The sequence below is a fragment of the Clarias gariepinus genome, chromosome 22 (genome assembly GCF_024256425.1).
Source record: "Clarias gariepinus isolate MV-2021 ecotype Netherlands chromosome 22, CGAR_prim_01v2, whole genome shotgun sequence".
Classification (NCBI taxonomy): domain Eukaryota; kingdom Metazoa; phylum Chordata; class Actinopteri; order Siluriformes; family Clariidae; genus Clarias; species Clarias gariepinus.
In genome coordinates this window covers 28012803-28039757 of record NC_071121.1, presented here as the reverse complement: position 1 = coordinate 28039757, position 26955 = coordinate 28012803, and the positions used below count along the sequence as shown (strand labels likewise).

General features: G+C 40.8%; 1 protein-coding gene across 1 annotated transcript; it reads left to right on the top strand.

Moving 5' to 3' along the window:
- The first annotated feature begins 1058 nt into the window (after window positions 1-1058).
- podn (podocan) lies at window positions 1059-24274 on the top strand. The gene is made up of 10 exons (XM_053483236.1): window positions 1059-1137; window positions 3029-3441; window positions 4384-4477; window positions 5127-5191; window positions 6682-6791; window positions 6875-7031; window positions 12678-12793; window positions 13756-14413; window positions 15032-15180; window positions 19724-24274. Exons 2-10 carry the CDS (start codon window positions 3172-3174, stop codon window positions 19899-19901), a joined length of 1797 nt encoding a protein of 598 aa, XP_053339211.1. The 5' UTR covers window positions 1059-1137; window positions 3029-3171; the 3' UTR covers window positions 19902-24274.
- The last annotated feature ends 2681 nt before the right edge of the window (window positions 24275-26955 follow it).

Genomic DNA, 26955 nt, shown 5'->3' with positions numbered 1-26955 from the left:
TCTGCTGCCTTTATGTTTTATTAGAGCCATAACTCAGGACCGTAATAAATTACACAACTAAGACAATTACTTGTGCTCAGGGCCAGCACTTTCCTCCTGAATGCCCCCACAATCACATCTTCAACACCTGGGCGTACACAACAAGTGTACACTCTGGTCCTCAAACAATGTATCACCTCCAGAAAACTGGGTTCTGCTGGTCAAACATGCTTGCACACATTCACAAGGATATTTCCTCATGTACAGTATCAGAGGACACAGCTGAAGTTGGAAGCACACAGTTTACCTCTCACTTTCCACTGAAATGCCAACATCATCAGAGGTAGAAGAACTTTGGTGGAGCAGTCAGATGAAGGGTAAAGCACAGGTGGATAGTAATAGATTTTTATTAAATTTACCCGTATATTTACTCATCATCTGTACCGCTTCATCCTGTATACAGGGTCATGGGGGCCTGGAGCCTATCCCAGGAGACTTAGGGCACGAGGAGGGCTACACCTTAGACAGGGTGCCAATATCACATGCTCATTCACATATTGGGAGCAATTAACCTGCAATTAATCTGCATGTCTTTGGACTGTGGGAGGAAACCGGAGTATGTACAAAAAAAACCACCAAGCACATGGAGAACATGCAAACTCCATGCACACAAACCCCGAGCGTGAATCGAACCTGAACCCTGGAGGTGCAAGGCGACAGTACTAACCACTACGTCACCGTGTCACAATCAAGACGTATTTTGCCTTTGGGTAAAAAGCAAATAAAAGCACATTTCTTTTGAATTTTATTGTTTATGTTTGGTTCTCTCCTTTTTCATTTGACTGGCCACTGAATCTGGGTTTCTGTCCAATCGCTCCATGTTACACTGTCATTTCCACAGCAGTAGTGGAAATTCTGGAGGAATTTCCAGAAACATTTCTCTCTCTCTTTCTCTCTTTCTCTCTCTCTCTCTCTGTCTATTTTTCTCTCTCTCACTTTTCGCTCTCTCTCTGCACTTTCCTCCTGTCTTGCTCCCACTCTCCATCTGCACATCTGGAGCGATAGATCAGTTCTGTGTGGAGCTGCAGGTTCAGCCGTTTGGACTGAAAATCTGCCGTGCAAAAGTTTTGCTTAATCTGAGTCGTGCAAGACAGAGAGGTAAGGTAACTTTATATTTCCTTTTATATATCTATTCTCCCCCTTTTAACCCCCTCCCTCTCTCACTCACTTTCACTCTCTCTCGCTCTCTCTCCCCATCTGTTGCTCTGTTGAATCCATTCCACTTTTCCAGACACACAGAACACGTGGAATTTCTCCAGATACTCAAATGGCTTTACACCCTTGTTCTTTTACTGTCAAAAAGTATTATATGTATGTATGTAGGCATCTATCTATCTACCTATGAGAGAAAGAGAGACAGACAGATAGTAAAAGATCTTTAAATAAAGCATGACAGAGATGTATGTCTATCTACCTATCTACGATCTATCTATCGAGTGAGTAAGACAGAAAGAGAGAAAGACAGCGCTCTGTCTATCTAGAGCAAGGCATAGAGAGGAAGAGAGAGAGAGAGAGTTCTACAGTATAGCTTTAAATGGAGCATGACAAGATCTATCTATTTGTCTGTCTGTCTGTCTACATGTCTGTCTGTATATACTGGTTTGATGGTATATACTGGATTGGTACCGTATATGGAAGCAGAAAGAGAGAGAGACAAACAGACAGATGGCAAAAGAAAGAGAGAGAAAGACTATATTTGTCTGTCTCTCTGTCTCACTTGACAGACAGACAGACAGACAGATAGATAGATAGATAGATAGATAGATAGATAGATAGATAGATAGATATCCAATATCCAGTTTATTGGTAAACTCACAAACAAGCCTTACAGTAAATCAAATGCAGGTGAAAGTGTATAGTAAACTTATTCGAACATTAGCATTAAACGCGCTGAGGTGGAGATTAGCATCTCTGTGTCAGTAAACAGGCTAACTCACAGCCTCGCGTCACTGAGTAACAATCCATCTCTTTAAACTTTGTAAACAACTTCATCTGGTCTAAATGTTTAATGCTTTTACACACACACACACTCTCACACACATACACACAAAGACACACACACACACACACACACACTCTCACACACATACACACAAAGACACACACACACACACACACACACACACACACACTCTCTCTCTCACACAAAGACACACACGCGCACACACACACACACTCTCTCACACACATACACACAAAGACACACACACACCCCCACAAAAACACACACACACACACACACACACGCTCCTCATCATTTTTTAAAGAGCCATGTCATTTCCCAGAGAGTGTGTAGGACAAGAGAAACCCCTGTGTGTATGTGCGGTGGTGTCGAGATGAGAGCGAGGTCTACAGAGTTAATGCGTCTTCATGTTTTCCGTCCAGCTGTGTGACTCTTGAGGAAAGATTCCTGTCCTGTTCTGATGCCAGTGTTTCAGACTCCAGCTCTTACTCTCGCTATCGAGAACCAAACAAGCAGGAATGAAAAAAAATCCAGTATATGTGTGAGTGTGTGTGTGTGTGAGTGTGTGTTGTTTCAGGCCAAATATTAATCTTGAGCTCCTTATCTGGGCATTCCAGGGTCTGGGAAAGTGGGTTCACTTATTTTAACACTTTATTCCAGGAAATCTGAAAATAAAACTCATAACCGGCCAAAGAACGAGCTTAAAGGTTAATTTTAAAACAGATTTCCTGGACTTACTGTAAAACACACACACACACACACACACACACACCCTTCACCTCAAGCTCAGAGTCTCTAGCATTAAAGCAAACAAGCTAATGACAAAAATGCGCAAAACATTGAACTTATGTACCTCTCTAAGAGACAAGCTACTGTTTGACAAAGCATGCAAGGACTTGTGCTAACCCTTCCTCATCCCTCATCTTCCTCCTCGTCATTTTCCCTCATTTTCCGTCTAAAATTGCTTTTAACTACTACTAATAATAGTTTTTGTGAAGAATGTTGTTAATGTTTTGTTTCTAGCAGGTGTGTAGAGCAGAGTGTAATCTGTTCCTCCATCAAAGGCTCATCTGGTTCTGAGGTCTGGCCAGACCACACAGACACACACACACACACACACATTCTGGACCGTGGGACTCTTCCTTGCCCAGAGGATAGTGTGTACAGCGATGATCTGGAGGAGGTGTGTGTTGTGTGCACTCCTGCTTTGTTCGGCTCTCGTTCTCGGAGCCAGGCCCGAACCCCAGCAGGAAGATCAAGAACCTGGGCAGAAGAATAAAGGAACAGAGGGAGACAGCAAGGGCCAAACGGTGGCGGCGGCGGCAGTGTGCCCGGATCAGTGCTCCTGCCTGGCAGAGGAAGTGGTGGACTGCGCCGGGGTCAATTTATTCGAGTTTCCACAAGAGCTACCAGAAAGCACACGCCAGCTCTCGCTGCAGGTGTGTGTGTGTGTGTGTGTCTGTGTGAGCCGAGCGTATACAAAACCTGTTGCATGTGGGAAAAGTTAAATTCAGCGAGAACTGAGCACATGCACATCATGCACTCTCAAGCTGTTATTAATGTGTTCATGCACTCCTCATGGCCTTTATTAAACACACTGTCTTGATTAAACCCTTTTATCATATATAATATTGCCAAAAGTTTGTGCACCCCTGACCATCAAAGCTATATGCGCTTGTTTTTTCCAGCTTTGTTGGTATAAAGTATTTTGTCTTTATCTTATCTCATCTTATCTTATTTTCTGGGAAGGGTGTACACTAGATGTTGGGGGCGTGGCTGCGTGGACTTTAGAGGAGCTTTAGAGAGCTCAGGCGTTAGTGATGTCGGGATGTTGATGAGGCTCCTGGTCCATTCCGTCCCAAAGCTGATGGTTGAGTGCGGTTGAGATCAGAATTAAACATCGTTTCCATCAGTCTGTTGAACCCTGCGTTACCCTGCCCTACCTGACCGGGCTGACGACCGTGCTAATGTGCAGTACGTGTATGAACCATGGTTTAATCTCATTATGCGCCTCTGTGCACATAAACATTTATAAATATTATAAACACCAGTGTTCTAGCAGGCCTGAAACATCACACAAACATGTTTCGAATGTATACTGAGCAGATGAGATTATCAACAATAATGTCTCGAACGAAACTTAAAATGAACTTGTTATTGAAAGCGCTATGCTTAGGCATGCTGCAGAATAAAAGCGCTGTAATGTAATGACCATAATCTCATTATGTACCTCTCTAAGAGACAAGCTACTGTTTGACAAAGCATGCAAGGACTTGTGCTTTTACTCCCATTAAGACCTCGAAGATAAAACAAACAAAAACAACATTAAAATCTAGGCTTATTTTAAGATGTTTCATTTCTCTTTTTCTTTTTTGCATCAGAATAATCAGATCTCGGAGATCAGTGCGGAGGAGCTTTCTCGGCTGCTTCATCTGGAGATGCTCAACCTGCAGAACAATCGGCTCACCTCACAGGGTGGGAGAGAGAGCGTGTGTGTGTGTGTGTGTGTGTTGTGTTAGCTATAAAGCCTTACAAGTTTTGGCTGAATTATTACATTCTACAAAGCATTGTGTGTCTTTCATTTTTGGCAGAATGAACGCTTTCACTGCAAGTTTATTCATATGATATTCATTTTGTGGTGAAATTGGGTTTGTTTGCGTGTGTGTGTGTGTGTGTGTGTGAGAGAGAGAGAAAGAGAGAGAAGCTTGGTTTAAAGTGAAAAATAGCAGATAAAATCTACCATAACATTTTTACTCGCTGGTGTGTTTTTTACATGCTTCACTCCATAAAAAAAGGTGTTTTATAAGGAATAAAACACAGAACTGGGTCAGCGCTAACACACTCAAGTCAATTACATGCTTCACTTATTATTAAATAACTTCATACTGTTTTTCCTTGTCTGATGCAAGCTAGCTCCTGTGTGTTGTACCTGTGAGCTCATGTGAACAAGCCGTCGCTATAGAAACGATAATGCATTATAGCGAGCACATCGACATAAATAAACCTGTGACCTGCAGCGACACTACAGTCAGAGCTGCAGTTATAGAAAACTAATCAACATCCATTAAACCAATAAAAACCAATAAAAATTCAGTGTGTGTGTTTGTGTGTGTGCATGTTCCAGGTCTTGGAGATGACGGGTTTGAAGCTCTGGAGCAGCTCAATTATTTGTACTTGGCGAATAACAAGGTGAGATCAGATCAGTATTGTGTAACTGTGTTAATAAATGCTCTCTATAATAAAAACACACCACATCTTTGTATATTTTATAATCAGAGGGATGGGAGTTAATGAAGTATGTTTACTTTGTTACTGTACTTCAGCAGATATTTAACCTATTTGTACTTCACATAAGTAAATTTATTAGAGTATATGTTTTACTTTTACACCACTACACCCTTCTACAAATATCTGTACTTTTACTTAACTACAGTGGAACCTTGGATCGTAAGTACCTCGGTCTGTAAGACGAGATGATTTTTCAAATGAATTTTAACTTAATAAACGAGCGAGGTCTTGCTATACAAGTAGTACACATGCGCTTTGTCTGCCAAGTGTCACATGAACACAACTAAGCTAATGATTCTTCTCTCTCTCACGCTGTGGGATTGTGGATAATCGTCTCCTATGCTCAATCTCAGACTGAAATACCACCATTAACAAAATTTGTACAAATCAAATAGTATTCTTGAGCCAAAAATGTATGCAGCAAAGTTTATTTAACTATATTCTCTAATGCATGCAGCAGCCACATGTTTACAGTGGTTGAAATGAATTGAACTAATGTTAGCATAGTGGTTTGTTTTCAAGCCTTTGATCTTGCTTATTACTAGCCATTTCTTAACACCTAAAGTCAGTGTCTAAACAAAACTAGCTCACGGTTTTTCTCTGTTGACCCAAGTTAGAAAAAAAAATACTGTAAACATTTTTGATGGAACTCATTCCTGAGCTCCGATTGAAGTCGAAAGATTAAAAAGAAAACTAAGGTCATGGCCTCAAAATAAGTCTGAGTTTCGGCCTCCTCTCAGGGTCTGTTTAGAGCTCTGATCACATTCCCGCAATTGTTTGTAAAGTCACAGATGGGAAATAAAGCTCAGTGTTTCTGTTGGTCAGGAGACAACAATTCCCGATCCATGTCCTCATCGCCAGCAGAAGATTTGCTCGTAAGATGTCCCACGCTAAGCTTCTGGCTGATGCCAGGACAGCAACAAAGGATTAATACGCTGACACTTCAGTGTGTTCCAGCGAGGCATCTTAATCCGCATGGTATTTGGTCAGAGCAGAAATGAACAACTGGGGAGCTTTTACGGGGGGGAATCTGAATGTTAGCAATAGCTTCGTCTTCGAGTTTTATCCGAACATTTGAAAAAGAAAGTGTTCAGATGTGATAAAGCTATGTTTAATGTTTTATTAATTTTACACCTCAAAAGTATTCCACATGTTGTGCATGTTGTTAATTTTCTGAGAATTCTTTCCAAAGAAGATGAAAGACAAGATCAAAGCTTGTCATGTTGAAAGTCTTGCTTTACCAAAACTGCTGACACTAGAGACTCCTTATTTAAATCTTAAATAATGCTGCAATTCTTTCTCCTAATGACAATTTTGCTTTCTCTTCTTCTTGCTGTCTTGTAGAAAGGTGCTAGTAATTTGTTTTTATTAAATATAAGTTTGTTTTATAGCTCACAGAAGCGCCCAGATATCTTCCACCCACTCTGATTAGTGCCGACTTTGCTGCAAACCAGCTTACAACAATCTACTCCTACACGTTTGGCCAAAAACCTGGACTGAAGTAGGTGAAACTCTTTATGATTCCCATATAACACTCACAGAGTAAAAACACCTGCACACATTTGCTGCCATGCCTTATTTCAGGTCGGTGTACCTTCACAACAACAAGCTGACCGACACAGGTCTACCAGAGGGGATGTTCAACGGCTCGAACAGCTTAGAGGTGTTAATCTTGTCCAGCAACTTCCTGCGCTATGTCCCTAAAGGCCTGCCGACTGCACTCTTCCGTCTTCATTTAAAGGTAGCGCCCGTCAACCAGTCACAAAGCTTAGCAAATTGTGTGTGAACAATTCACTTAATGGAAAACTTTTACCTCAAGAGGTTAAGGTATTTAGGTGTTAACCATGTAGCTGATTGCTGATTGACCTTGGGGGGGATGCGGAGCGAGATGGATCCAAATGCAAGAAGCTAAAAGCAGGCATGGAGAGGGTGTGGTCGAGGTGCACAAGGTCAGCGCAAAACCAGAAGGCAGAAGTCATGGTCAAAAGGGAGAGCTGAGATTTAAAAACCGGGAGATCAACGAGCGGGGAAACGTTAAATCTGAAAACGTAGACAAGAAGACGAAAAACCAGAAGAAGAAGCGCGAGGTCAAAAACTGGGAGATCAAAGAGAGAGGCAAAAAAAATCTGAGACGAGAGATTGAAAGCAAAAAAACGAGAAACAAAGCGGACTTGGTAACGTGATAGAGAAAGGGAAAAAAACTTAATGGACGTGAGGTGAGACGGGGTAACTGGGATACATAAAACATGGGGTTGACTCGCCACATAGTAGAAGGGAGTAGGAGCTTGACGGCGCATGGATAGACAATCTTGGTGACGGCATAGGGTCCAATGTATCGGGGAGAGATATTACGAAAGACAGTCTTTAGGTGAATATCTCGGGTGGAGAGCATGACTCTCTGCCCCACTCTGTACTTAGGGGCCTGAGAGCGCCTGCGGTCTGCTTGTTCCTTATATCTTTTGCTGACACACAATAACGTCTTCCTTGCTTGAAGCCAGGTCCTTTTGCAGCGTTGGATGAAGGCTTGGGCGGATGGAACGTTGATGTTTTCCTCCTGAGATGGGAAGGGTGGGTGAAACCCTAAGCAGCACTGGAAAGGGGATCGACACATCGACGATGAGACCTGGGAGTTGTGGGCGTACTCTACCCAGGGTAGAAACTTGTTTCATAAAGTAGCGTCATGGGAGGCCCACTTCAGGACCTGGGAACGCAGGTCAGGTCTTGCTTAACCTTGGTCTCAACGTCGAGTTCTGCGGTGGCAAGCAAGAAGGTAGTAGACAGAATAGTGTCATTTGTGTGGATGTGAAGTTAAACCTACTGAAGAACAGGGACCATCTGGCCTAGCGGCAGTTAAGCCTCTAGGCGCTCTGTAGGTATTCAAGGTTTTAATGATCAGTCCAGACCAGGAAGGGAACCTCTGTCCCCTCTAACCAGTGTCTCCATTTCTCCAGAGCTAACTTGATGGCCAGGAGCTCACCATTGCAGATGCCTTAGTTTTTTTCCGCGGGGGTTAGGCGATGTGAAAAAAAGGAGCAGGGATGTAACTTGTTATCATATGGGGCTCTCTGGGACAGGGCGCTGGAGGCATCCTCCACGACAAACTGTCATGATGGGTCCAGAATGGTCAGGATGGGGGCGGACGTAAATCGTTGCTTGAATTTGGTAAAGACCCTTTCAGCCTCCAGATCCCAGTGAAAGAGGTTCTTGGGAGAGGTGAAAGGTGAGAGTCTTTAATGGGGAGCTGTAATCTCGGATGAAACAGCGGTAGAAATTGGCAAAGCCCAGGAATCTCTGGAGTTCCTGTCGTGAGGTGGGAGTGGGCCAGGCTGGTGACGGCTTGGAGCTTGGTACGTTCCATATTGATGCCTTTGGGCCCAATAACAAACCCGAGTAACGTGTTGGTCACTATGTGGAACTCGCATTTCCCAGCCTTGACAAACAGATTGTTCTTCAGTAGCCTCTGAAGCACCTGCTAAACAAAATGTTGGTGTTCCTGCAGGTCCCGAGAGGAGATGGTAAACGAATACTGAGGAGTTGAGGAAGGTTCTTAGAACGTCGTTAACAAGGGCCCGGAATACTGGCATTGGTCAGGCCAAAGGGGACCACCAGGTACTCATAATGTCCTGTTGGGGTGTTGAAGGCCGTCTTCCATTCATCTTATTAAATATCTTGGATCCCTGGAGTAGTTCAAAGGCAGTAGCCATTAATGGTCAAGGGTAGCGATTCTTGACTGTGATGTCATTTAGGCCCTTGTAATCTATGCATGGATGAAGAGAACCATCTTTTTTGACCACAAAGAAGAATCTTCTTTGGCCCCCGCAGGGGAGGAGGAGGAGGGGCGAATGATCCCTGTCGCAAGGGACACCGTTATGTATTGGTTCATCGCCTCACATTCCTTGGGTGACAGAGAGTTCCGGCGGCCTTTGGGTGGTGTGGTACCCGGGAGCAGGGCGATGGTGCAGCTGTATGGGTGGTGGGGGGGGCAGAGAGGTGGCGCGAGATTTACTGAAGACCTCCTTGAGGTCATGGTATTCTGAAGGAACATGGGTGAGGTCTGTTGGTTCGCCTGCAGGGGTCGGCGCTGGGGCATGTGTGGTGGCAGCTCGTAAGCAGGTCACGGAACATTATGGGCTCCAGGCCGAAATTGAGTTCCTGGCCCAATTAATCTGTGGGTTGTGGCGATTTAGCCAGGGCAGTCCCAGGACGATTGTGTCATGAGATCCCTCCATGATCCCTACATGAGTTTGTAAGAATAGCAAAGTTTTGCTACTAGTACCCTCATCTAAAGGAAGTATCAAAACTGAAGCTGCTGTACTTAAGCTTTTCTCTCAAATTGCCAAATCTCTGCTAAAATATCTGATACTTGAAGTATCTCTACACAGCTCTCACTATAATCATGACAGCTACTATCAAGAATGGTGATGTTTGGAATGTCCCTCCTCTGAGGTACCTGCAGCCCAGCACTTGTCTGTGCAGCCAGATTCTGTCACAGCATCACGCAAAACTGTGTTGACAAAATTTACTGCATCTTTTGCAATACTTAGATATCTGCCTGAAGTTTAAACCTGTACCATAAGTGACATCAGAATGTTGATTAAAAGCGATGTTATGAACAGTTATGTGGTGGATTTTATAATAAACTTCAAAATAAGCTACTAATGCGCGATTTGCTCGATGTAAACAAACACCTGAAAAGTTAAAGTGAGGCCTCCAAGTGGCGCAGTTGTAAAGTGCTCGCCCTATCATCTGCAGGTCGCAAGTTTGATTCCCAGGTGATACCGTAATCTCTCGCAGTCTGTGACCTAGAGAGCAATCAGGGCATCCGTGAGCTCACCCAAGCAGAGGGAGCGGATAGAACTGTCCTTCGAGTGTGTTACTTCTTCCCCAATGGTGCGTGAGCAAGCGGTTCGAAAAGATGCTGTCGGCTGGCGTCACATGGTTCGGAGGAAACACGTGATAATCTTCGGCCCTCCCGACTGAGTGGTAGTAGTAGCTTAATGTGGGAGCCCCTTAGTGAGGGGGAGGAATTGGACACGACTAAATTAAAATAAAAATTGGGGGGAAAAAATAAGGCTAAACAAAATATTTTTACTTGGATTAGTTCATATTTTCACTTTGGCTAAAATAACAGCGTTGAAGTGGTATAAGTAAATTTTAACGTGCTGGAGTAGTTTTAAGACAAAGCCTCTTTATCTGATCTACTTTTTTATTTCTTATCTGGTATTCATTCTCTGATTACCGAACAGGTAGTGTATTTGTCTGACGACAAAAGAAGTACTTAGCGTAAACATACTCAACCTTACAGAATGTGATTTCTTTCTATTAATAAGATAGAGAGTTCTGCCATTTAGAAAGGCAGACAGACGTGGGCTTCAACCTGATTACAGCTGATAAATACCGCTGATCAGCTTATTTTTAGCTTTAATTTTTTAAAGTATTTATACAAACCATTTACCCATCAATGACAGGTACGTAAACTCATAGATAATAAAAGTTTGGTGTTATACAATTACCGATTAGAGTTTTCAGAATTTCCTCAGATAGGAATAGAGCGCGGATCTATAAATATTCCTAGATGCTTATGTTTGTTGTACAAAAAATAGATACTGCAGTGCACCAGATACCTATATTTAAAATTATATACAATATTGTATACAGTGTGTAAGTAAATGCATAAAATGTCTAAAGTCCGGTATATTGTATGTGTGCATTTGGGGGTGCAGAAGAAATGAGTCAGCCTGGTTTCAGTGAATCAGCCCGTAAGCACGATGATAGAGAATGTCTGTCCTTTAAAGCTGTCCTGATGGTGAATAATCCTAAATTCGGGAAAAACCCTCAATAAAACACAATCCAATACAGCTCTGAGACAAAATGGCGTCTGTTCAAGTGTGCAGTAAACATCATGTAGTACTACCCTCACCCGCTGCCTTCACAGAGCTGCCTTTAAACAAGGTCAGGGCAATTTGTGCCAGGCGGCATTTAAGAGCATGAAACTGGGCTTTTTATTTTGGGTATTTTACTTGCCTTTACTCTGGACTGCTATGGATATGTTTGCTCTAACAACCCATGTTTTATCTTATATTAGGGTTTAAAGGTCCAGTTTTTTTGGGCCATACTGTGTCGGGCTTTTGCTGCCAAAACTTGCCCTTTAAAATCTAGCACAAAACTTCTCATAACATTACTTCTACTCAACCTTTTGAATTAAATTTTAGATGGTGTAACTTTAAGCAAATATCTAAGGACTGGCAAAGTTTCACTATATTCTGATCAACCAGTTTTGTGATGCTGTGACAAAATCTGGCTGGACAAACATACAGACAAAAAAAATTCTCGAGACTAGTTTAGGGTCCTCCAATGTATGAAATGTGAAGATATTATTAAAAGAGCGAGTTCTGACCAATGTACAAAACGCTACAAAACTGAGTCACTGGGGCCTGGAGCCTATCCTGGACTTTGGAGAGAAAGCAGGATACATCCTGGACAGGGTGACAATCATTGCAGGGTGCACACACACCAGGCAATTTTGGAAATGCCAACTAACCTTATCTGCATGTCTTTGGATTGTAAAAACAGAGTACCAACCTCGGGTAGAACATGCAAACTCCACGTACACAGACTCGAGACAGGAATCGAACCCTCGACCCTGGAGGTGCAAGGTTACCACAATGCCACCATGCTGACTGCTCATGTAGTCATATTATATTCAAATAAATAATGTAGATTCAATTAAAGACATTGGAACAAATGTTAGCTACAAAGTGCCGAAAGATACAATTTAAAAACTGTTTGTTTACTGTATGTAACAACCTCAGCAGCGACCTTATTTCCCCTCTCGTCTGTTCCAACCATTTAAAATTTAGCATCAGCAGTATAGTAATCACCGCCCTGATCATTTGTCACCACCTGAATCTGTTTCTCACTGGGTCATAACTTAAGTTGGATTTTTTTTATGCTGGAATAATTCATAGGTCACTGTGTGGCTTAACGAACAAATCACGTTCCTTAGTAACTGCTCAGGTATGGGGACTGGACTAAAAATGGGGGACAAAAAGTCCTTCAGGAAGCTTGAAGAGCTCCTCAGGGCTACATTAAAATACAAGAAAGTCTTGTATCAAGAACTATAAGTAAGTATATAAAAAAACATAAATATGAACAAATGAGAGGCTGAAGACTTTTGCACAGTACTACAGTATGTATATATTTGCGTTAAAGGTGGTAATTTGTTGCTGTTCCGCACTATTATGTAATATTAATAAACATCAAGTTGATGCTTTCAAACTGTTGTAAGTGTGGGATTCATGCTTATTATTAATCCTGCTGTAGGATGTAATCACAGCCAGTACAGACTATCAAGTCTTGTCTTTCTCCTATGTCTCTCTTTATGTAGAATAACAAACTGGAGAAGATTCCTTCAGGTGCGTTCGAGAACCTGCCTTATCTAAGAGAACTCTACTTGCAGAACAACCTACTGAGCAACAGCGGCATGGACAACACCACTTTCAGGTCTTATTTAGTATCAAATGGAAGATAATAACTTATCTTTCTTCAAAAGACTCCTACTGCTAGTGAACCCTCTTCAGCTTCCCATCATGAACAATGTCTCTCATGTTCTGTCTATACCTCTTCAGATCTCTCACTCTCTTTCACTTTTCACATCCAGGCTTTTTTCCCACTTCATGCTTCCATTTACACAGTTTTATTTGAGGAACCTTCTCTTGTATTCTTGTTTTCTCCCTGTTCTTGTTTGTTGCTTTATTTCCTATACTGCATAAACAAGAACTCATAAAGAAGCACTCAACACTATTTAAAATAAAAATACAGACTTTTACAGACTGAAAAAGCAGCATGGGTTTTCTTAGCAATATTTATGAATTTTTGTTGCACTAGTAAAGTGACTGTTAGAAATTCAGATGATAACCTTCTTCATTTTTCTTTTTCACTGAAGGAAGCACATCAGGCATTTTGAAAGAAACTCGGTTGTGACGAACATGTAATCATGGTTGAATTGCTGACGAAAATCTGTTTTTCCCCCTAGTTGTTTTAAAACCTGTAAACACATCATTGCGCTCGCAATATGGTTTTATTCCACTTTTTAAAAGTGGTCCTTGAACATTTTCTCGAACTCGTTTTTTTTTGCGTTGCTTTTGCTTTGCATGTGTTGTCTTTTTGTCTAAAATAATAGAAAAGAAATAGTGTACTCCAGAGTTTCGAAGTAAACTAAGTAAACACTATAAATTTCTAATTTTGTTTTACTTTGAAATGCTACTACAACCTTAAAATTTAATAAATGTTATAACATCTAAAAAGCAGGATGTTGCTCTGAAAGATAAAAAAAATCTAAGAGTGAAGTGTACAAATTTTAACATTTAGAAAACAATTTTTTTTTTTGTTTTCTTTTGTGGTATCACTTGCGATATCGCCAGACTACCAAACGGAAATTTCTTGTACATGATTCTCTCTTTCAGTCATCTGAGCAAACTGGAGTACCTGGACCTGTCCAATAACAATCTGACTGCAGTACCCCTAGGTCTTCCTCGAACCCTGATGCTGCTCCATCTGGAGAAAAATTACATCACGTCTGTCAGGATCGATTCCCTCAGTGCTGTGAAGGATCTTCAGTACCTGCTGCTTCACCACAACCGGCTTCGTGCTCGCCACATCCACCGTGATGCCTTCCGGGGTCTCAAACGCCTCCACACGCTTCACCTGCACCACAACCTGCTGGAGCGAGTCCCTCTGGGCCTGCCGCGCCGCGCCCACACTCTCGTGCTGATGCGAAATTTTATCATCGAGATCGGACGTGATGATCTCAGCACGCTTTACACTCTCAAGGAGCTCAACTTGAGCTACAACCGCTTGACGAGCGAACGTCTTCATCGCCATGCCTTCAGGAAACTACGAGTGCTGGAAGTCTTGGATCTGTCAGGAAACAAGCTGAGCGTGTTGCCACTCGGGCTTCCGAAGAGCCTTCACATTCTTCGGGCGAAGGATAATCAGATAGCTGAACTGCTGGGCGGGGCGCTGATGGGCATGAGCAAGCTGACAGAACTGCATCTTGCTAATAACCAAATCAAACTGAGCTCTATCTACCAGGGGGCGTGGCAGGCGCTCAGCTCTCTCACGGTGAGAATCGTCTTTTAAGTTCATTGTAAAACAACTAGTATTTGCGAAAGTTTTTTGTCTCACAAAAGTAACTTAAGTTACCCAACATTACTCTTACATCAAGATGAGAGTAATCTGTCACTGAAAATTGTTTAAGATCGGTCACTAGGCTTCCTTACAAGTTGCCATGGTTTCATTGCTAACACCAAACTAGTTCAACAGTCCTCTTTGCAAGTGTGACTTACTGCAGTTATAATCAGATATTCCCTCTCCTCTTTTGAATTTATTAAGACAAAAAATGCAGCTTATCATATTACTGAAAAACTATAAGGTTTAAACTCCTTGTTCCTGTTTTTGCTTCTGTCTGTTACAAAGCACTGACACTAGAGACTCCTTCCATAAATATTCATCATCCCTGTACAGAACATTTCACCAAATCAACAATAGTTTAATCTGGTTTTGTAGTGTGTGCTGCACTCATTCCTGTAAATAAGCTGTTACTATGAAAACAAGGCATTAGAAAGAGTGCAATTAAATGAACTTTTCCGGTTGTACTACTGTTAGAGCTTTTGATTTGTTACTGTGTGTGTATGTGTGTGTATGTGTGTGTGTGTGTGTGTGTGTGTGTGCGTATGTTAGACGCTTGATTTGTCAAGCAATCTGCTGTCTCATGTTCCTGCTGATCTTCCTGAGTCTCTGGAGTTCCTACATCTACAGAACAACAGGATCAGCACCATCTCTGCTACAGACTTCATCAGTACCCCTAACATCAAGAGCATCTTTCTAAGGTCAGAATATCTCTCTTTCCTTCTCTTTTACACACACACACACACACACACACACACACTTATATAGCACTTTTAACAATGGAAAATTTGAAAAGAAAATTTATAGAATTGTGTATGTGTGAGAAAAATTTGTCTAGATAATAATGAGATTGTCTCTGATGAGCAAGCCAAGGGTAAAGGCAACAGTGGCAAGGAAAAACCTCCTGAGATGGCAATAGAAAGAAACCTTGAGAGGAACCAGACTCAACAGGGAACCCATCCTCATCTGGGTGATAACGGATAGAAATTATATAACATCATGTGTGTCATACAGCTGAAAGTTCAATATAACAGAAGTTATGTACTGTAAATTAACATGAAGTCCAGTTCAGCACAGGGACGAGTCAGCAGGTGCAGAGAGCAGATGGGGTCTGGATCACTGGGAGCTTAGGGGCAGGATGTGTAGCTCCAAACCATCCAGCTGGAGCTGGTCCTTCTCTGGATGCCTTAGGATACTCGCAGGGTTGGCCTTTGTCTACTGAAGCTCCTTCTCCAGATGCCTCAGGATGGGTAGAAAAATAAAGAACGTTTGGAAAGAATTAGCCTGGCTGCCATTCAGGATAGATTTACTGGAGTAGCAGGTTATGGGATGAGTTACGCGTATGCCAGATTAAAGAGATGCGTCTTGACTCTACTTTTAAACTGGGAAACTGTGTCTGCCCCCCAACACTGTCTGGAAAGCTATTCCAAAGCTTTGGAGCTAAATATAAAAAAGCTCTACCCCCTTTTGTAGATTTTGATATTCTGGGAACTACCAGAAGTCCAGAGAATTGTAGCGTATCAGAAGACTGGTTAGGTATGTGGGAGCTAAACCATTTAAAGCCTTGTATGTGAGTAATACTATTTTGTAATTGATTCTAAACTAAACAGGTAGCCAGTGCAGGGATGATAATATTGGGGTTATATGATCATATTTTCTGGATCTAGTGAGAACCCTGGCGGCTGCATTTTGAACTAACTGAAGCTTGTTTATTGAGGATGCAGGACAACCACCTAGTAATGCATTACAATAGTCCAGTCTGGAGGTCATGAATGCATGAACTAGCTTTTCTGCATCAGATACGGATAAAATGTTCCTAAGCTTGGCAATATTTATAAGGTGGAAAAAGGCTGTTTTTGTGATATTAGAAATATGATTTTTAAAGGACAAGTTACTGTCTAATATTACAGGTCTTTCACTGTTGAGCTGGTAGTAACAGTACATCCTTCTAAATGCAGGCTGAATTGTGAGAGCTGTTGTGTGCTGGTTTTTGGGCCAATAAGTAATATCTCTGTGTTACCTGAATTCAGTAAAAGAAAGTTATCAGTCATTCAATCCTTTATATCCTGGACTTAGGAACTTGGGTATTTTATCTGGTTTTGTTGAGATGTATAACTGGGTATCATCAGCATGACAATGGAAACTAATCCCATGTCTTTTAATGATGTTACCCAGGGGAAGCATGTATATTGAGAACAGCAGAAATCTTAAAACTGACCCTTGTGGGACCCCATATTTCGCTGGCATTACACCGGACAGTTCCCAATTTAGATCTTAGTTCTTCCTGTTCTATACCTGTAAAGCACTGACAATCTAAATGTGAAGCTTTAGACTGGGCTGGATCATGAGATACTGTTAGAGGTTGAACTTCCATTATTTTCTGGAAGTCCACCTCTAAACTGTGATGGTATACTCTCTGCAGGCATCATAGATTTTGATAGGCGAGCCACTGTACTAAATAAGAACCTGAGATTGTTTTGGCTTCTTGCTTTCAGTTGGCTGAGGTGCTCGGCCCTAGCAGCTTTTAGCGCCTGTCTATAGCTGCACATACTGTCTTTATATGAAATAAGTTCCTCACAATGATAGCACAGTGTCTGAGGTCCCCACAATGATAAGGCAGTGTATAAAGTCCTTAGTTGATGGCCCAGTAATTCGGGTTTTCACAATGATTGCAGAGTGTGTGAGGTCCTCACAATAATTGCACAGATCATATAATCATAATTATTATAACTGAATAATACTGGGCAAAAACCTAGGAAATTTAACAGTGTACCATCTGATTGTGGAACCACATCCTGTGCAGTCATTGTGAGAGCATCAATCACTGTGCAGTCATTGTGAGGACCTTACACATTGGGCCATCATTGTATGGACCTCACACAGAGGGCCGTCCTTGTGGGGACCTCAATCACGGTGCAATCATTGTGAGCACCTTACACACTGTGCAATCATTGTGAGCATTTTACACACTGTGCAATCATTGTGACAACCTTAAGTAATGTGCAATCACTGTAAGAACCTGAATTACTGGGCCATCATTGTAAGGACCTTACACACTGCACAATCATTGTGAGAACCTCAATCACGGTGCAATCACTGTGAAGGCCTCACACATTGTGTCGTCATTGTAGGGACCTTAATCACTGTGCAATCATTGTGAGGACCTTACACACTGTGTAAATTATTGTGAGAACCTTACACACTCTGCCTTCATTGTAAAGACCTTACACACTGTACTATCATTGTGAGAACCTTCAATTACTGTGCAATTATTGTTCGAACTTTAATTACTGTGCAATCATTGTGAGAACCTCACACACTGGGCCATCACTGTGAGAACCTCATTCACTGGACCATCATTGTGGCGACCTTACACACTGTACTATCATTGTGAGAACCTTCAATTACTGTGCAATTATTGTTCGAACTTTAATTACTGTGCAATCATTGTGAGAACCTCACACACTGGGCCATCACTGTGAGAACCTCATTCACTGGACCATCATTGTGGCGACCTTACACACTGTATCTTCATTGTGAGGACCTCACACACTGGGCCATCATTGTGAGGACCTCACTCAGTGTGCCATCATTAGGGGGACCTCAGATATTGTTCTAGCATTGTGAGGACATCAATTACTGTGTTACCATTGTGGGATCATTCGCTGTGAATCCTTTGTATTGAAGACTGCGGGGACATTGTCACTTTCACTGAAACACAGGGTATACACTTAAACACATTGTATAAACATGTTAAGATAACCCTAGACATTTTGTCTCACTTTACATATTTTTTTAAATCTCACACACACACACACACACACACACACACACACACACACACACACACACACACACACAATCATTTGTGTTTTGGCACTTTGCTATAATGATTTGTTTAACTCTTTTTCACTCAGCAGCCTTACACACTACAATAAACATCTGCATGTGTGTGTGTGTGTGTGTCTGTGTGCATGTGTCTGTAAGAGAGAGTGAGAGTTTGAGAGATACTGGCTATTATTTTTCCTACTTTTAACATAAAACGGGACAAATTTCGACCTTGCATGTTATATCCTTCTAAAAAAAAAAAGAAAAAGACAAAGAATTCATCACACTGCTTATTTCATGTTATTCTTTACATTTTTTTCAAAATCAAAACATTGCAGAACTATCTGATAAGCTAAGAGGAAATGATGTTAGCCATGTGGTGTTTTTTAAATTATTATCATAATGATAAGATTGTAAATAATTAATAAACAAAACAGAATCAGATATTAAGCATTAATCAGAGCAGTTATCTTTATGTAAATTTAATTTAATTTAATTTGTATAGTGTTTCTAACAATAGTCATTGTCGCAAAGCAGCTTTACACAATCAAAAGAAAATTAGGGAAATCAGTATGAAATGTTTAAGAAAATATGTTTCAGTTAAAAAGGTCAGATTGTGAATTATTCACTTCTTATTAATTCTGTAATATTAAAATCTTCAGGGCTTCACTTGGCGATGTTTTATGCAGTGTTTGATTTTAGTGGTTTTCCGACTCTGAATACGATCCCCCATGTTTTTTATATTCATGTGGGACTACTGACAAATAGCTGTGTAAGTACAGTATGTGGCTTTTTACACACACACACACACACACACACACACACACACACACACACACACACACACACACACCACCGCAGTGCAATAGTTTGATCAGTTTTTATCTCTTCCTATTATTTTCTCTTCAGATAAAAGAGAGAGAGAGAGAGACTGTGTGTGTGTGTGTGTGTGTGTGGAGGGGTGTTCTTTATTACTGTGTTTGCTGCCATAAGGAAGCTGCTTTTTCAGTGACTCAGAAATATATAATAATAACTTTGTGTGTGTGTGTGTGTGTGTGTGTGTGTGTGTGTGTTTAGTTTAATAGAAACAGCTGCTTAGTTTTAATAGGATGTTAAAGGTGTGTGTAAAGACAAAACCAACAGCTGCAGTTCAGCTTCATTCATCTCTCTCTCTCTCTCTCCCTCTCTCTCTCTCTCTCTCACTGTCTGTCTCTCTGTCTGTCTCCTTCCCTCCTTCTCTGTCACTATTCTTCTCTTCACCTCTTTCTAATTTCTGTCTCCCTCCCACTGTCTATTCCCTAATCTCCCTCACATTCCATCTTTCGTCTCATCTTCTTTTACCTCCTCTATCCTCTCTGTCTCTATCTTCGTCTGTTATAATCTCTCTCTCTCTCTCTCTCTCTCTCTCTCTCTCAGGTTCAACCGTCTCTCCGCTCTCTCCGTGGCCGAGGACTCCTTCTCTCACCTGTCCAAGCTGCAGGTGTTGGACATCGGACACGGAAACGCCCCACCCCGGCGTGTCCATGCCGACCTGATAGAGGCGGACTACACGGAAACGGAGGACGAGGAGGTCCAACCAGGAGAAAAACGATAAACTGAAGTGAACGTTGTATAGAGAATCATCTAAGGAGAGGTATACAGTGTCGAGTGTAGAGGATGGAGGTCATGTGACTCTGATTATTATTGATGATGTAAGAGTCTGGATGATGGAAGTCATGTGACTGATTACCGTCGGTGATATGAGAGTGTAGATGATGCAAGTCTGAGCGGCGTGAATTTTTTTTTTTTTATAAATATGTACAATTTTTTTTCTCTTAAGGCTAAATTTGCTAAATCATTTACAGCGTGTGCAGAAAGTCCATTAACCTCAGCCTCATTTATCTCAGAAACCACTTTAACTTCCTCTCTGAAATGTCATTCGCCTCAAAGCACTATGGTAAAATGATAGAAATGCTCTAAAGGAATTAGCCGTGACGGATTATTGTTATTTTAGCTCCTGGATCTTCGCCTTTTTCTAATTGAAACCATAAGCAGGAGGAGCCGAGAACGAACCCCTCACACTTGGATATCTGCACTCTTTTGTCTATATACAAACAAAAACCTTTAATAATACTCACCAAAATACTCCTTCCTGTCTCACTAATGCTCTGCTTCATAATTCCACATTCACTTAAAGCTTACTGTTATTCACACGGACATTAATCACATTCGCATAGAAGATGTCATCCAGCTAATTACCCTAGCATCACATTTATCATATCTTGGATGCTCATAACAAGCGGCTTAAATTTCCTGCTAAGGAATGTAGTGTGGCGTGTCTCTAACTCTTGGAGTTAGCAACTGGAGTTGTCCTGAAAGTTTCTTAACAGATAGATAGATAGATTAGGAAATTCCAGAAATGGCCAAAAATATGAAATAAATTTACTGTATTTTTTAGATTTTTTAAAAAAGTAATTTATATGCACTCTTCACGAATCAGAATTCAGATGTTTATGCTAATTTCTATTCACATTAACTTAAACCTTGATTTTTGTGCTTTAATCAATCCAGGAAAAACCTATACGGGGTCTATATAAACCAGGTCTATAAACTAGCTGCTAAATAACAGCAGCGCGTTAGCGTATGCTAAGATGCATGTTAGCATTATTAACGAGGCAGTAAACAACCCCCCCCCCCCGCGGCATGCTCTTATCTCTGGTGCAGGATACACAGGAATTTCATGCCTTTTCATTCTTTTTCTTTTTTTTGCCGCTTATCAATTTTATTTCATTTTATCTTTAACACCCGACAAACAGCACATGCTTTCTATTTTTTTTGCGAGAGGAAAAGCATGTTCAGGGCGTGAAGAGGTCAAGTTTAACAGCAGACCCACACTGAGGGATGTTCTCGTACCACCTTCTGACTGTTTCCACTCGCACCGGTCAGAACCAGGCCTTTGTATTTGAACACTGAAAAGCAGTAAAACAGCGAGAGTGAGAGGTCGAAGCATTTGGCTTTGTCGAGAACCGCTCCAAGAAAGGAAAAAAAGGGGGGTTTCGAATAAAGCGCTTTACAGAAATCAGCAGCAGGTCTCCAGATTTCCTGTGCCTTCATGTCCATGGAGACTTGACTCAAAACATTTGGCTGGAGAGTCCTGATCTGAGGCACAGATGGAGAGAACACATGAAGTCTTTTTTTTCTTTTTCTGTATGTTACTCTTTACAGTGGCTGAATGCACTATTGAGTAACATCCTTTGGGTCAAGATCGTCATAAAGTGCCTTTGAGCCTTTCATTTCCGAATATAAACATAAAAAATCCATGTACCTGCATATTAACTTTATTAAGTAGACCTTAGGCTGTTAGAAATGCATGGTCAATCCAAAATCTGGCAAAAACTATGCACACATGTCCACTCTGTCATGATGATTATAACAGGATGACAGCAAGATTTTTTGCTAAAGTTAGCCTTTAATGAGCACTGTGAGGTGTGATGAGTGCTGAAGGTGACTGTGTGCTGTTTATCACATGTATTTAGAATTTCTGATTTATTTTTATTTTTTTTTTACATTTATTAATATTTCACTATGACAGGGTGGACACGTTAAGCTCAACAACATCAAACTACCAACACAACCTGATGAAAATTAGAAAATATAAGTGTAAATACGTGTAATTTACTTACAGCAGTTGTTTTAACCTCTGGTTAAGTAAGACGAAATTATCTTGGTGATGTCACTGATGACATCATTCAGTTTGTCAAAGGGACAGTTCCCCAAAATGTCAGGGTGAACATTGATTTCAAGGACATTTTCTAAATGTTTTTTATTGTTAATATTATTAAAAAAGATTATAATTAAAAAAAAAGAATTTGTTCAGGACGACAAGAACACACACCCAGTTAAAGAAAATGGTATAAAATGAGAGAAACACATTTCCTGATGTTACCTAATATTGAGTAGGCCCCACCTTTTGCCACTGCAGTGAACAGTGATGCCCCGTGTGTTCTGATACCTTTCTATGGAAACCAGCATTAAGCTTTTCTCAATTTGAGTTACAATAGGTCTTGTCTTCTGATGGATTGGACTAAACGAGCCATCATTTGCTACATCAGTGAGCCTTGGCCACCCATGACCCTGTTGCTGGTTCACCGGTTTTCCTTCCTTGGATCACTTTCGGAATGTCCTGGCAACTGCAACCTGGGAAAAAAAGAGCTGCAGTTTGGGAGTTGCTCTGACCGATCACATCCTTCATTGTCCCCATCACAGTAGTTACAATAGCAGTTGGAAGTGTGTGGGAAATATTAGGCAGCAAGTGAACAATTTGTCTTAGAAGTTGATGTGTTGGAAGCAGAAAAAAAGGAAAAGCGTAAGGATTTGAGTGACTTTGACAAATTGTGATGGCTAGAGGACCAGGTCAGAGGTCAAAGCAACTTCAAAACTGCAGCTCTTGTGCGATGTTCCCAGGCTGCAGTGGCCAGGACGTACCAAAAGTGATCCTAGGAATGAAAAGTGAATTGGCCACAGGGTCATGGCTGGCCAAGGTTTACTGGTGCAATTGATGAGTGAAGGCGGGCCTGGGTAGTCTGATCAAATAGAAGCGCTAATGTATATGTGATTGCTGAAAAGGTTATTGCTGGTTCTAATAGAAAGTTAACAGAATACACAGTGCATCAGTGTTTTAGCTGAAGGAGTGAGACCAAATCAATATTAGGCAGCTGGTCATAGTGATGGGGCTGATTGATGTATAATTGTACTGATACTGTACTAATGTCTAAATGTTTGGTCATTTATAATAAAACCCTCAGAATTTCTTTATTTTGCAGTAGGTTGATAAGATGATAACTACATGATTCTGATGAGGACACTAAAGGCACTTTTTAGGGATTTTAACCACTTTATGAAAATTTAAGCTGTTTTTAAGTCAGACTTTAATCGTCACATATACATTACTGCACAGTGAAATTTTTTATTCTTCGCATATCCCAGCTTCTTGGTGGTAGGCAGGGGTCATAGCGCAGGGTCGGCCATTTTTTCGGCACCCCTGGACAAGCAAAGATAATATGAAATCTGCATATCTGAGAACAGACAGGCTTAGCTTTAATACTGTAGGCAGTCTGTCGCTAGCTAACAATAGCCTCCACTCTCTTTAACAGATGTGTAATATGAGATCTAATACAGTACATCATATCTAGCTAGGTGTTATAACTACTGTAGCTTAACTGGCTAATTATCCCACACAGTCTTAGTACTAAAAACTGAGTAGCTTGCAGCAATTTATATGAATGATTTAAAATGCTTTCTGGGAAAAAAAAATATAGAATTTTGCATTTTATCATATGGCTAACATGAGACAAAGAACTCCAGACCACAATATTGTGCCTCTTTCTGGTGCTAACTCTGTAGCTGCTGTGGAATTTTGCATGAATTAATGAATACATACAATAACTGATGGGATAAAACACCAACCAGTGATAAAGCAAAGTGTGCTAAAAAATGTACCGCTTTTCTGAGTGGGCGGGTCTTTAAATTCAACCTCTCTCTCCATCAGTACGGCAGAGTCCTGCAGTGTGATGAAAAAAGCAAAAATATAAAAAGCACTTCACCATAATACAGTAAGGTGTGCTCCTGTCTATAGTAATGGCTGTTTTTTCGGCTACACTGTTCACTGCCGCGCGTAGTGGAGTTAATGGTAGTAAAACGCCTGTTAAGGTTGAGATTAACAGCCTCATTCATTTATCAGCATTTGCTAGCTAACATTATTCGAACCAGCTGGATAGCTCTAGTCAGCGGGAAGCTGCTCAGGTCCGTCACAGCGCTGGCGTCGGTGGGGTCGTGGGGTCGTGGGGTCCAGGTGATCTGCCTGAATGAGTTTATGCAGGTGGGACGTCTGGCTAGGCGTCTGACATTTTATACAACAAAATCTCCTTTTCAAAATTCTATCTCAAAGTATTTTCTGTAATGCAACATCATATTTAAGGTGCTTTGTACACAGCAAATAAATTATTTTTGAAACAAAACAGATGGTTGTATATATTCTTTGTACAGTTCGTCTTCAGATGTTAAATATGTTACTGACATTTACTTTAAAGACCTTGACTGAAACTGGATTATTAGTACAGGACATTAAAGCTGAACCTAAGATTTCATTATATTTACTATGTTATGTAAATATACATAAACAATATGATTTTCAGTAAATTTTTTCATTAAAATCAGCAGATTTTCATTTCTTCTTAACTTCACTTAACTGAACATGATTGAGAGTGATTAAGAAGGATTAGGAACCTGTGATCTTAATCCTTCCCTCTGTCGCCTCTGGCTTGCTTAGTAGGGACTAATGAAGGGATTGTGGGGTTTGATAAAGTTATACAAATTTTTATAGATAATATTTTAAAAACGGTTTAAGACTTAGAATTTTTGTTCATGCAGGTTTTTTTTACAATGTCCATTATTAAAAGCACTATACAAATAAAATTTAATTTAATCAAATTTTATAAATCTTGCTCCCAAATATCTATGATGCATCAGATAGTGATGTTAACAACTCAACAACACAACAACACAACAAGTAAGCACAACACACAGTGATAAGGGGGACGAGAAGTGGCAGAATTTATACAGTATAAGGGAACATGGACCAGGACCAGGAAGTGATACAGACAGGAGGTACAGCACAGTGAAATGATGTTTTTGCATAATCCCAGGTAGGAAGCTGGAGTCAGAGCACAGGGTCAGTCAGGATACAGCACCTCTAGAGCACGTAGGGTTAAGGGCTTTAGTCAGGGGCTCAACAGTGGCATCTTGGCAGTGCTGAGGTTTGAACCCCCGACCCTCTGATCAGTAGCCCAGTAACCCACAACCTTACCCGTTTGAGCCAGCACTGCCCTGAAGACATAAAATTGAAGGACTCCCAGCATGAACTTCCAGCCTCCTAACACACAGTATGAGTGCAGATCAATCCCTGCCATCCATTATCACCCAGATGAGGATGGGTTCCCTGTTGAGTCTGGTTCCTCTCAAGGTTTCTTCCTATTGCCATCTCAGGGAGTTCTTCCTTGCCACTGTCGCCCTCATCAGGGACTCCATAATCATTTTGATTCATACACATATTTCACATTTCAAACAAATTTCCATAATATTCTGATTTGATTGTGCGAAGCTGCTTTGCAATAATGACAATTGTTAAAAGTGCTATTCAAATAAAATTTAATAAAATTGAAGATGTTTAGAAATTTGAGTTATTGTGCCCTCTGGTGGCCTGGCAGGGTTAACTAGTCATTATTGAACTCTCAAAACTGCTGGGTAAAAAAACAACCCAACCTTAACCCAGCCGCTTGGTCACTATTGGACAGAACACGCGCTGGGTTGGTTTAACCATTTAACCCAGAATTCCGGGTTGTTCATTTGACCCAACCAGGGGGTAAAATAACACTCTTGCACTCTTGATAAGTGACACATTCTCACTTATCTTCCTGGTGGTGCAAGGCAACAGTGCTAACCACTAAACCACTATACCTCCTGGTTAATACATTCCATTTAATAAACTCTTTTTTATAATTTTTTTCAGAAAAGTCCCAAAAAGTACACAACTTCACATTATGTAAATAGATTGTCACAGAATAAGAATGCGAATGACTCAATTTTGACAAAAATGTCAGACAGAACCATATAATCCCAGGGTGACTATTTGTTAAATCTCATATAAATGTAACATAAACACTCTGTAAAAGAATATAAACAAGAGGCCCCTGTCAGTCTGATTTCAATTGCGTTTCTTTTGCATTTAATATAATGTTTAAACACTTTTTATATAGAAGTTTTCAATACAAATCTAATAATGCCCACATGACATTAAACGTTCTCCATCTTTATATTTTAACTATTAGTTGTTTAACGATTACTATTTCATTTCCTTCAAAATGACATTAAAAACAAAAACAATATATTTTTTCATATTATTAATTGAATATGGGCTGAAAAAAACTGTTGTCCTCAAAAATGTAACAGATGAGGACTCATGTATGCTGAGGGTAAGTCCCAAGTGGGAAGACACTGCTTTATGTAGTTAATATCAAATACCAAAAACCCTTATAAACAAACCAACAGCCTCCACCAAAGAGTCTGGAACGCAGAGTACAGGATGCGTCACACAGCCGCGATATATCATACTGTAATACCATTTATACCAAAGAATACCAGTTAGAAATACACAAAATAAAATACCTCTGCTGTTTTAACCTCTACAGAGACTCACAGCCAGCGGTAGTTTTTGGAAGTTCTTTCTGAGATGAGGCTGCGCTGGGCGGCTACATGAGCGCAGAAAGCCGCGGGATTGCGGGGCAATTTATTTTAATACTCGCTATTTATAATAACCAATCGAGGTTTTGAGCTCTACAGTACACATGCACATGTGACACAATAAGAGTAATATTTCGAGCAACATGGAATATCTGAAATAACCCCAGTCTACTAATAAACCTGGGATATGTAAAGATAAGGAATTTCACTGTGATGTAATGTATAAAGGACAAATAAAAGATTAAACTTTTAGTTAAATATTAAATTAATATTCTATACATAAATTTAGTTAGATTCCCAGCCAGTGCCCAAACCCCCAGCCGCTGGACGCAGTGCCGGTACCAAGCCCGGGTACAATGGGAGGATAGCGT

What these genes read in the sequence shown, in the direction of transcription:
- podn (XM_053483236.1), top strand. Translation starts at nt 3,172, where the DNA reads ATGATCTGGAGGAGGTGTGTGTTGTGTGCACTCCTGCTTTGTTCGGCT. An exon ending in CAATCGGCTCACCTCACAGG is followed by an intron (nt 4,478 to 5,126) that starts GTGGGAGAGAGA and finishes TGCATGTTCCAG; the next exon opens with GTCTTGGAGATGACGGGTTT. An exon ending in GGCCAAAAACCTGGACTGAA is followed by an intron (nt 6,792 to 6,874) that starts GTAGGTGAAACT and finishes GCCTTATTTCAG; the next exon opens with GTCGGTGTACCTTCACAACA.